The 12,763-nt window shown below is 35.1% G+C and overlaps 1 protein-coding gene across 6 annotated transcripts in view; it reads left to right on the top strand.

Moving 5' to 3' along the window:
• The first annotated feature begins 5,543 nt into the window (after positions 1-5,543).
• The window catches only part of LOC122005751 (E3 ubiquitin-protein ligase bre-1-like), a 48,372-nt gene continuing 41,152 nt past the window's right edge, over positions 5,544-12,763 (top strand). The window contains exons 1-3 of one of the 6 annotated variants that reach the window (XM_042560936.1): positions 5,544-5,602; positions 6,156-6,260; positions 6,330-6,503. In XM_042560936.1, coding sequence (XP_042416870.1) covers positions 6,186-6,260; positions 6,330-6,503 — 249 coding nt within the window. In that variant the 5' untranslated portion in view covers positions 5,544-5,602; positions 6,156-6,185. The other 5 variants (XM_042560937.1, XM_042560933.1, XM_042560934.1 and 2 more) reach the window with 5 other exon arrangements.

Raw genomic sequence — 12,763 nt, 5'->3', positions numbered from 1 at the left:
CATCACAGTAAATAAAAGCAATAAATTTGGAAATTAATTTTCCAACTATTATGGCCTTTTCCATCACTGTCTTCAGTATGCTCCAACCCTAGCTGCTGCCATCTTTAGCCACCGCCATCGGGTCGAGTTGTCGCATCTATCTTGCTTCTTATTCTGCTACGTCTCTGGTCCTCCAAAAGCACCACGCCTCACAAAGATACGATCCGCGACAAATATAAAATTTTACATATATCGATCCTATATTCCATAAAAGAATGTACATGTATTCTAGATCGAACAAAAATAAAATTCTAAAAATAATACAGCTCCTGGTCTCTTATTTCGCTACGTCTCTGGTCCTCCAAAAGCACCACGCCTCACAAAGATACGATCCGCGACAAATATAAAATTTTACATATATCGATCCTATATTCCATAAAGGAATGTACATGTATTCTAGATCGAACAAAAATAAAATTCTAAAAATAATACAGCTCCTGTTGTATTTGATACATACAATCATACACACAAAATAATGCCCTTGACATGTCCAAGGGTCCAATCATACACAATATCTAAATGCCATAATAGTTGGAGCCTGCAACCACAAAGTTAGCACATCCTACTATTATCCTGCCTAAATTATGTATGACATGTGCATAATTAATTTGAAAACCAAAACACACAGAGGCAAACCCTAGCTCTGATACCAATTGTTGGTTAGTCCTAGGAAAATCGTACCGGTTCCACTATACAAAAATTTTGTACAAGTGTCGAACCTTTCATTAAATAACCTATTGTGTTCTTTAGAAGTTAAATTAGGAATCACAGATGGAACTTAACATCATTGATTCCAAATTTAACTTATATGTTCTTAATAGTTTAGATTTGAATCGCAGCGGAACTTAACACTATTGATTCAAATCCACCTATGCTATTAATTCCATTAAATATTAATTTCCAGAATTGGCTTCCAGGACTGCATGGCGAAGTTAAATTAGGCACATGACCTTCTTGGATATGGGAGTAACCACCACCGCCTAGACAAAGCCTTTTAAGGAAAGCTAATATTTAATTTCCTTAAATAACTCTAGGTTAACCAAAAAGAACAATCAAATCACAAATTCAAAAAATGAAGAAAACACAAACTCAAAAAACTAATTTGAAAAACTAGATCTAATGCGTCTTGTGTTTGAAATTCTTACAAAGAAAAATAACTAGTATGATGCGGAAGAAAAATACTAGTTATACCTTCTGTTTGTATGCTAATAACCTTGAGATCTTCTGCCGTATTCCTCCCCTCGCCTTAGACTTGAGGATCCAATAGTGTCCAAGTCTGACTTGATTAGTTAGATTTGACTTGGGGACCCATGCTTGGATTACTTTTCTATTTGATCTATTTACAAGTGATAAATACGACTTGTATTTGTGTTTGGTCTTAAATCCAAGCCCGGATTTATTGTAAACAGTTCGCTGTTTTCCAAGAATCAGATCAAGATTCTTGGAACCCAATGTGAACTGTTCTAGCGTGTCCTTGATCTCTTTAACTTGAGTTTTCAAATTGGAGTTTTCTTCCTCAAGTTGTTGGACTTGAGTTGAACTTTCAATTTAAACTAGCTCAGTCAAAGGACTCGAGTTAGTCACTTCCTTAAGGGTTGTTACCTCCTTTTCAAGTGACTTAACCCAGACGTTAGATTTAGCTAATTTCCTTAACAAATAAGAAACTAACTTTTGTAAATCGTTTACTTGAGTACCGACGAATAGAGAACTTACAGTGGAGTTAGGCCCTTCGGAAACAGATACGGATCTGTGGCTTCGCTTGGACTCGGTATCTGATTCGCTCTCGATTTCGGACTCAAACTCATACTCGATTTTGACGATGTTCGCTTGTATCGGTAGAGCGAGAAAGCTCGTTTATTCTTCTTCGTCGGATTCAGATTCGTCTGATGACTCGGACCATGTTGCCTTCAACACTTTCTTCTTTCTAGTCTCCTTTATCTTGCTTGTACCTGCAACCAACGCAACACCTTCCTCGACCGGAGTAGTATTAGTCTGCTCAAATAATTCATCTATTAAATCATGCTTACTTACTTTCATATCAGAAGTACCTTCGTGTAGCTCAATCAACTTCTACCACAATTCTTTTGCACTTAAGAAAGAGCTGATGCGGTTCAGATCATCATTGGTTAGTCTGCACTAAAATGTATACGTTGCTTTGGCGTTTGCTTCTACCTTCTTTATGAGTGCTACATCCCAGTTCTCGCATGAGATAAGTTTGCTAGCGTCATCAGTTGGAAGATCCAGACCAGTTTTAATGATCATTCAGACTTCAAAATGCGTTTGGAGGTATGCATCTATCCGACCCTTCCAGTAACCAAAGTCATATCCGGTGAAGAGCGGTGGGCGAGCGGTGCTATAACCTTTTTGGAGAGCCATTGAAGATCTAGCACAAAACTATAGAAAAAACTTATCCTAGGACTTTATATCCTGGATTAGTAGTATGGGATAAAAGAAGAAATAGCATGCGTTCTCGAAGGGTGTTGTACCAACTTCGAGAAAAATTCAATTACGAAAAATAGGATCGGAAGGCGGCAAAAATATCGACTCCAAAAAATTGAAAATCACCACGAAAAGAATGCTTGACTGGTGGTTGCACCAAATCGAAGCGACCCCGCTCTGATACCAATTGTTGGATCGAGACACACTAGAGGGGGGGGTGTGAATAGCGCTCGTGGCTTTCACTTAGCGTTTTTGAAAACGTTCGAGTAACGCAGCGGAATAACAAATAAAACACACACAAGAAGACCCAAGTATTTTTACTTGATTAGGAGCCTTGGGCGACTCCTACTCCAAGACTCACGCTCGTTGAGCGTTTACTTTAAGCAATCACTATAAGTTCGCAAATATACAACGATGAACAGAAATACTAAGTTTGAAGCTCCTGGTCGTCGAGGTCGTAGAGCGTAGTTGGAATGTTCAGAGCAGCGTACAAGAACACAGGTTATTTAATTCTCGTTTTTTTAAGCTACTTCCCAAGACTCCTTTTATAGCCTCTGTAGGACTGATCCAGATCCTCAAAGCTCGGGATCAGGTTTGACCCGAAGCGGATCGGTCTACCGATCAGATGATCTTCTCCTCATCCGATCCGCTCGCTCCGCTTCGATCTGGTCAACTCCTATCCTTGGATCGGTCGATCGATCCCAAGGTTCGGTCGACCGATCAGATGACCTCCTCATCTGATCCGATCCCCTCGACTTCGATCTGGTCAACTCCCATCCTTGGTTCGGTCGATTGATCCCCAGGTTCGGTCGACCGATCCCTCGACTAAACCTGTTCTGCAATCTAGAAATCTGGTCCTTTTGTGCTGTGGTTTGGTCGACGGATCAGGCTGTTCGATCGACCGATCATGGCTATGTCTGACCCCTACAGAAATGTTAGTTTTCTGGAAAACAGAGTTAGACAAATAGCACATAAACAAATAAGTTGACAGCTTTCGGGCTGTTCGGTTCTGACTTCGGATTTTCTCCCGGAAACCCTAAGTCGAACCGACGCCTACTGTTCCCTCCGCGGGGAACGCACCCTCACCTACTCCATTCAAGAGAGTATACTTGTTGCCAATCCGATCATCTAGACCGACTGGACTTTCTGCCTAGGGTTACCACCTCCTAGGACCTAGGGTTACCACCCCCTAGGGTTTTCTGTCACCTAAGGTTACCTCCTCCTAGGACCTAAGGTTACCCCCCTTAGGATTTCCACCACCTAGGGTTACCACCCCCTAGGACCTAAGGTTATCGCCTCTTAGGATTTTCCACCACTTAGGGTTACCACCCCCTTAGGACCTAAGGTTATCACCCCTTAGGGTTTTCTACCACCTAGGGTTACCACCCCTTAGGACCTTCCACCACCTAGGGTTACCACCCCTTAGGACCTAAGGTTACCACCCCTTAGGATTTTCCACCACCTAGGGTTACCACCCCTTAGGACATAGGGTTACCACCCCCTAGGACCTAGGGTTACCACCCCCTAGGGTTTTCCACCTACCTAACCGCAATTAGGACTTTTCTACAACCTTATTCATACACATTAGATAACATTTAACTTAATTTGAATCTTTTGATATAATTAAAACATCGATTTGATTGTCGGATGTTTCCCGTACTAATACATTGTACATAAGAAGAAAGGACTTTGCTTCCCCTGCCTCTTCCTCTTTAATCATCAACGTTACTATTGTTTGCCTGTTGTGTAAAAGGTGTCCAAGCCAATCAATAAAAGAGGATCAGTTTATCGAAGAGGTGAGCAAGAGAGAACAACATAAAGGGATTTGATTTATGGAGACATCGAGAAGATTCCTTGTGTGATCTTCTCGTCGACAACAAGTTCTTGGTTGTAACGGTCCCTCATGGTGATATTCTAATAAACAACAACTAGTTTTCCTCGGACGGTAAGTTTTCATTTTTTTCATTTCGTATAAATTATATCAACAGAATGTGTCCAAGCTAATGAACTCACTCTTACCATATTTCTCTTTTGCTTGTGTCTTTTGCTTCAAGTGTATTTACCTCCAATACTCTTTATCATCTGATCTTTTGAGGTGCCCCATACTACTCTTCTCTTCACTTTCAATAATCTTAATTCAACGAGTATACTTGCATGTATTTTTAAGTTCGTATACACTGATCACTATATGTATAAGATCTGATTTAAATCCTTTTTTCAAATATTAAAACTCATGGTCAAATCATTCAGAATAATAACGGGAGCTAGAGGCATGCTGAACCGTATTACTCATGTGGGTTTGTATTGGTTTATTTGTTCATTCACAGGCTGCATTTTTCATATTTTTGATAAACTAACACTAGAAAAACAAAAATAAGCTCAAATAAATACTATCCACCCCTTTAGCCTCTCCAACCATCCACCACGATGGAGAGAGAGTGGTACTTGCGGTGGCTTTTAGTAAAGAAGGGGGTAAAGAGGAATAAAATGGGGGAAAATGTGATAATTCCTTATTGGCATTCAGATGTGGACTTTGCTAGCATGGTACAGCAAAGTTGTTTTTACTGGACTTTAAAAATGAGAGAATAAATTTGGAATTCTTTTTCAAAAATGTGTAAACATTTGGATTTGGATAGATATTATATATTAAGAAAAAAATATTTTTTTCTTTTTTTTCTAAAACTTAACAAATAAAGCAACCTTTCCGTCTCCATGTTATTATTATTATAATAATATTATTACTTTTGATAATTTGAGTTTACCATTCAATTAATTTTGGTAAGATTCAAATCATTAATACCTCGAGAAATTATTTGAGCTTACACTATAGCCTTTCTGTCTCCATTATGCAACCATAGATATATTCATTAACTTATCAGTTAATTTCTCTTCCGTGTTAGTCCTAATTCAAATTGACGAAGATGTTAAAGATGAATGTATTTATCTTTTGTCACTGTTAATTTATCAGTTAATTCATATTATCGATCTCGAGGTCGGTCAACTTTGTTGTCAATTATTTAAATAAAAATTTTTTAAAGACATTCCTATTTATTAACCCACATTTATGACAGTCTCTACGCTTCTTCACCATCATCCATCCTCCTGATCTGAAGCCCTAATCTTGGTCGGAGTACGCTTCCTCTTGTTTTTTGATTTCCTCTTTCTCCAATTTCTCGATGATGCTTATCTCGGTCGCATGATTTGAAATTTTGAGATTTCTTTTCTTCGATTGCTAGTGGGTTTTTCTTTAACGTTGATGGGCTCGATGAAAGACATGACGGGCTGCAAATTTGTTTTTTCTTTTTGGTCGTCATCTTCTAAGGGGATTCTGTTGTTTTTTTTTTGTCCACCATCTATAGTCTTAATTTGTGCAAAATTCCCAATTTCTAGAATTTTAAAGGAAAATATTAGTTTTCCCCTTTTGTTTTTGGTCTATTTTTTACGGCAAATTCAATGATTTTGGTATGAAATGACCACCCTTTCATCTTTTTATAGGGTTTGGGCGTGAAAGAAGTAAAATATCATGAATTTTGTTTCGTTTTGTTTGTTCTTTTCAGCTTTTGGGTTCTTTTGTGCGAAAAATTAGGGTTTACCTCTTGGATTAACAGTTTACTGCTGAATCTTTTTGATCGTACATCTTTTGGTGAGTATTTTTATTGTTTTTTTGTGAGGCGCAGTTGAGAGTTGAGACTAATATTACGCACAGCATGACCACTCTGGGACCTCCCAGGCGGGTTGCAAAGAGGCGTTCCCAAGTCAAAAGTCGGGCTAAAATAGATGTGGTAGACCTCAATTCTCCTTCCATTGTGAGCCACGAACTGGAAATGTCTTCTGGTTCTGCATTCTTGCAGGTATCACAAGGGACATCTGTTTCTATGAATTCACATCGCATTCATCCCACTGGACAGCATCGTAGTTCTGCAGCACCGTCCAATGATGCTCCAAATAGTTTCATCATTGATGTAGAGGAAATTGAGGATGAGGTCCAGCTGCTCCCGCTCCTGGCCTCTGGAAGGTTTCGTGAGGTTCATTAATATTTCTGTTTTCTTTTGTCATTATTGCATATAGATGAAACTTAGTTGACTAATTTACCTAGTTTTTTGTCCCTTCAATTTTGTTCTTATTTGTTTTCCCTTGGTCCTAGCTGAATAAGATGCACATACAGTATCCCTTATTGAGTTTGGCTAGAATCATTCTTTTACAATCATATGGTGCAATTCTTTGTATCTTGTTTATTCGTTGTTGCTAGATGGTCAAAATCTAGCTAGTTACTTTATCTTTATTTGCTTATTTTTTCTATTTTGTGTCTGTGCCAGATGTGTTTGACAATTTATCATATTACTATTTGCTATTCTTCTTTGATATTCTAAAGGGTAGTTTGTATATTGTTGTTTGTTTTTCTTGTTTGATTACTTTTGAAGTTCCTTGTTTTTAATTTTATCCTTATTAGATGTTCCCATAAGCATGACAAGACTGACAATTATGTACAGAATGGAATAGGTGAGGGGAGAGGGAAGTACTGTAGTTTTCTAAGCAACTTACCTTTATCAGACACCCTGAAGGCCTTTATGTAGGCTTAGCACATATAGATCGACTACAAAAAATATCGAAGTTAAATAAAATTGCTATCATCACAAGTAGAATATAGGTACACAATTGATATGTAACAAATTTAGAAGCTCTCAAGTACTTCTTGGATGTTGGTGGTGAAGTGCACCTCATCTTCTCTATATTGAGTAGAAGAGTTTCTGCTCAAAGTCAACACGAATCAGAGGGTGCTGGTCTAGTCCTAGTAAGGCCCCTCCGATGCTTAAGTGAGATAGCGAGAGCATAGAATAGTAGGAATGAGAGAGATGAGTGTGTGAGTTAGCATATGCCTTCTCATTATCACCATCTTTTATAGTTTTTGGTATAACGTGTTTTATGACACTTAAATTCCTTTGTCGCAATGGTTGCCGCTCATTATTTTTTCCTTCCGCAATAGCCTCGCCATCTCCTCTCTTGATAACACTCCATTGATAATGAACATTAACACTTGTCATTAGGGATTCTTGTTTTTCTCACATAACTTCACTCCCTTTCCTAACTTACAATACACTGAATCGTTGGTCTTTGAGCTGATTTCCTGGGTGTTGGCTTCTAAAGTTGAGTGCCATTGGGTCCTGGACCTAATTCCCAATCACCTTACTCTGACTTTGTCTTCAATTTCTGAACACACATTGAGTTCGATTCCGATTCCCAAGCTTTGGAAGATTTCGAAATGGACTTCGAGCACTGTGCGACTTCGGCTTCGCTTCTCGAGCTCTTTATAACTTTGGTTTGACTCCCAAGCACTGTAAGATTTCGAACCTGACTCTCAAACACTGTGCGACTACGACTTCACTTCTCGAGCTCCTTATAACTCTGAACCCGACTCCTGAGCATCGCAACATTTTGAACCCAACTATTGAACACCGTGCGACTTCGGCTCTGCTTTCCCGAATGCCTTGTAACTATAAACCCGATGCTCGTGCACCTTTCGACTTTGAACTCAATGCTCAAGCACGGTAAGAACCCGACTCTACTTACCGAACATTTATATGACTCTGACCCAGCAAGCATGTTGGCTTACAAAACCCCAATACTAGACCCAATCTCCTTTTGTTCGGGCTTAAGAGCATCGCAACATTTTGAACCCAACTATTGAATACCGTGCAACTTCGGCTCTGTTTCCCGAATGCCTTGTAACTATAAACCCGATGCTTGTGCACTATAAATTATTGCACACTTATAAGAATGAAGAAAAACCTTTAAAAGTATGCATTCAAGAAAGAGGCCAAGAAAGCAGTAAGGTTAAGGATAAAATTTTTGAATACTTGTATCGATAGCTTGATATAAAAGAAGGGAAAAAAGAATTTATAAAATAGATAAAATGAGGGAGAGGAAAGTAAGAGAGCTTACCCAAATAAGATGTATTAAAGATGAATTTAATACGGTACTAGTGAAGAATAACAAAATAAAGGAGTGATGAAAGAGGTATTTAAACTTTTATCAACTTTTTAATAAAGGGATAGATAACCAACTTAGTTTAAGAAAATTTAAGTAGATTAGAAGAATATTAAACAAATGTGTTCCTTTATAACGTCCTTTAGTATGTGGTCATTTATAGTAATATTTAAACTTTAAGTTTGTTAACATATTGATTTGGTTTCTTAGTTTACTTATATTCATGAAACCAAGAGTTCTATTGTGTGTATGAGACACATGCTAAAAGATATACTAATGCACCTCGTGGACTCAATGACAACAATTTGAAATATACTTAATATGTTTATTAGCCATAAATATCCCATAAATTGTCCTACACAAGGCTTTATTCATAGTATAAAAAAGATTGAAAGTTATGCCTATTTATTTAATTTATCAACTTATTTAAACAAATGAGGGTATCCTAAATTATTTAATTTATCAAGCTGATGTGTTTGTATGTTAACTTTATCACAAGTGAGCTATAGATTGTAATTCCACTTTTACCTCTAAATCTAAGGTAGTGTTGTTTGTCTTATTAAAAGGAACAACTAAAAGGATCAAAATAAGGTGAATGCTTAATTTTACAAATATCAAAATGAGAAAGAAACTACTTGAGTTCCTCGGAGGCATCGTCTAAGAAAGGATAATAATGAAATCATGTTTACCCAATTTTGTGAGTCAAATGTTACCTATACTTGAAAATAATGATTTAAGAAGGGGCTAGCACCTCATTTGGAGTCGAATTCTCATTAGTTGCGAAGAATGATGAAGTACTGTAATTAAGATCAATTTAAAAATTTTAAATGTTTTTTAAAATTCAATAAGCTTTTAAATTTTAAAGGGGAACCTTAGCACAACGGTAAAGTTACTGTCATGTGACTTAAGGTCAAGTTTAAGTCTTGGAAATAACCTCTTGCAAAGTTTTATAAGGCTGTGCACATAAACCCTCCTCGGGACCTTGCATTGGTGGAATTTTGTGCACTAGGCTGCCCTTTAATAACTTTTAAATTTTAAAGTTTTTAAAAACAAATTCAATCTTTTAAAGGTTCTTTATAATTTTAATGATAAAATTCTTATATCCGGGGTATAATTCTACTCACCAGGAGGTACTATGATAGTAAAATAATCGAGAATGAAGAGCCACACATAAACATGAATTTAGGTTGGGTTGGGGATTTTCGGATTCAAGTCGGGTTCGGGTTGGAGGGTTTTCGAGTTGAAAATTTTTAGGTCGAGTTTGGGTTGGACTCGGGTTGACCTGAATTTAGAGTTTAGTGGGTTTTTTTTTTTTTTTTTTTGGGGTTAAATCAAATTTTATTTTGAAAATTAAGATGTTTTTATATATATTAATTTCAATGTTAGTATGATAATGTAGTATTGAGATAAAAGTAAAAAAATTATATGGAAAATAATCTAAAAAGGGTCGTTTTTAATCGTATTCGGGTCAGGTTGGTCGAGTTTAGGGGTTTGGGTTGGGTTGTATTTAGATTCGGGTCGGGTACGGGTTGGAATTAAATTTTTTTTTTTCAACTTGACCTGAACCTATTCAATCCACCTGAATTGACACCCTAGCGTGACCACCGCGGCCGCGCGACCCCCACAGCTATGCCGAGGTCGCGTTGTTGGGTTTTAATTAAAATTGAACTTAGTTTTATTATCTCAATCAACTCTTAGCTAGGGATAATCCAAAGAAGGCTTAATTAAATCCTAATAAAATTATCTAATTAATTATATATTTTATTTATTTTAATTCTACAAATATATAATAATTTATTATTTATTTATTTATTTATCTCCTAGCTATGTTATTATTTTTTAATTGATCCAATCAATCCTTTACTTAAATAAATAGCCAAACATATTTCTTAAAATCTTAATTGAATTATCCCATTAAAATATATAAAAATTTTAATAAAATTTTATATATTCCTAAAACCCTCCGAGGGACCTTGGTGCTGCACTGGCCTCTATGGGTCTCCGTATCCGCGATTCACTGCAGCTTCGATTTTTTTTAGCTTTTTTTGTTTAGTTAATTTTTAATATTATAGTTATGTATTTTTTATAAATAAATTATTATTAATAGTTATAAAATATTAAAAATTATATCAAAAATTTTAAATAATTTAAAATTTAAATAAATAGTTTACAAAATAACTTAAATTTAAAATTAAATATAAATTTAAAATAATATAAAAATTAAAACAAATAATTCTTGGACATTTCAAATAATTTTTTTATTAAAAATTTACAAATACATAAAAAATAATTTAAGCTTTTCAAATATTTTTATATTTATTTTTGTCCTTTAAAATAATTTTATAAATTTAAATTTAGTTTGAATTTTAAACATTCCGCCAAATGAAATGTTTTTAATAGGAGGTGATCTAAATGAGCATGTTGGAGTGAAAAATGAGGAATATGAGTGGGTACATGACGGTTATGGGTTTGGAACGAGAAATGATGAAGGGAAAATTATATTAGATTTTGCGATAGCATATGCCCTTATATTAGCTAATAGACTTTATATTAACTAATTCATTTTTAAAGAAAAGAGAAGAACACTTAGTCAAGTTCAAAAGTAGGAACATAGGAAGAAAAATAGAAATATTTGTAAAGATTGCAAGGTCATACATAAAGAAAGCTTTACCTAATATAGGTTAGTAGTGTTGGATATATGCCTCAAGCAAAATATCAATAGAAAGAAAATATATACGACTCATAGAATAAAGTAATGGAAGTTAAAGGATGAAAAGAAAAATATATTTAAGAAGAAGGTAGGAGTAAGTATTAGATGAAATATATAGTGTCTCTAATACGACATAAGATAAGATGGTATCAAAGTTGGATATAGTATCTAAGAATGTACTCGGTGAGCATGCACTAATTAATATGGAATCTTCGTGATGGGATGAGAAAGTAAAGGAGAAAGTGAAGGAAAAACGAACCGCTTATAAGGAATTATATATTTGTAAGAACGAGAAAAATTTAGAGAAATAAAAGAGCGTTGGAAAGTATTTTCATCAACTTTTTAATGAAGGTTTAGGTGATCAACTTAACTTAGTTAATTTAAGTAGGTTAAATGAGCATAAAAATTTAAATTTTTATTGTAGAATTTAAACTTCAGAAGTAGAACAAGTTTTAAATGGGATGCACAATGGAAATGCCGTTGGATCAGATGATATTCCAATAGAGGTATGGAAGTGCCTAGGGAAACAAGGTATTAAATGACTTATAAAATTATTTAATATGATATTGAAAATGAAAAAAATACCTGATCAATGGAGAATAAATACTTTAGTTTCCTTATATAAGAACAAGGGAGACACACAAAATTATACAAACTATAGGGGTATTAAGCTAATGAGTTATAACATGAAACTTTGGGAAAAAATAATAGAAAAATATTAAGGAAGAAGACCACAGTAAATGAAAATCAATTTGGGTTCATATCTGGAATGTCGACAATAGAAGTTATACATCTTAGATAATTAATTGAAAAATATCGTGAGCAAAAACAAGATCTATACATAGTATTCATATAGAATTCCAAGAGAAATTATATTGAGAATTCTAAAAAAGAAAAGTGTTAGCGTATCATTTATTGAACTAATTAAAAATATGTATAAGAATGTAACGACTAAAGTAAGACTTCAGGCGGAGTAACTGAATCATTTCCAATAAAGATAGGGTTACATCAATGATCTGCTCCAAGCCCCTATCTTTTTACACTAATTATGGACGAACTCACATTCAAGACACAGTACTGTGGTGCATGTTGTTTGCAAATGATATTATTTTGGTAGATGAAATACGTGAAAGAGTAAATGCTAAACTAGAATCTTGGCGTGAAATACTAGAAGGGAAATATTTTAGGCTTGGTAGAATAAAGACAAAATATATAAAATTTAAGTTTAGAAATATTAGACATAATGAGATAATTGTTAAGATAAGAGATGATAAGTTGTCTAAAATCAAGAACTTTAGATATTTAGAATTATTTTTGCAAAATGGAGGGATTGAGAGAGATGTCTTACATAGAATATAAGTAGCATGATTGAAATGGAGGAGAGTGTTGGGTGTTTTATGTGATTGTAAAATACTTTTAAAACTTAAAAGAAAATTTTACAAAATCGCAGTTTGATCTGCTATGTTATATGGAGCTGAATGTGATTATGACTCGAGCAAATGAGTAGAAGATGAGAGTTGCAAGATGAGAATATTAACGTAAATGTGTGAACATACGAGAATAGACAAAATAAAAATAACAGCGTTAGAG

The sequence above is a fragment of the Zingiber officinale genome, chromosome 7B (genome assembly GCF_018446385.1).
Source record: "Zingiber officinale cultivar Zhangliang chromosome 7B, Zo_v1.1, whole genome shotgun sequence".
Taxonomy (NCBI): Eukaryota; Viridiplantae; Streptophyta; class Magnoliopsida; order Zingiberales; family Zingiberaceae; genus Zingiber; species Zingiber officinale.
Note: the sequence above shows the minus strand (reverse complement) of the source record. Positions and strands in the feature narration are given on the sequence as shown.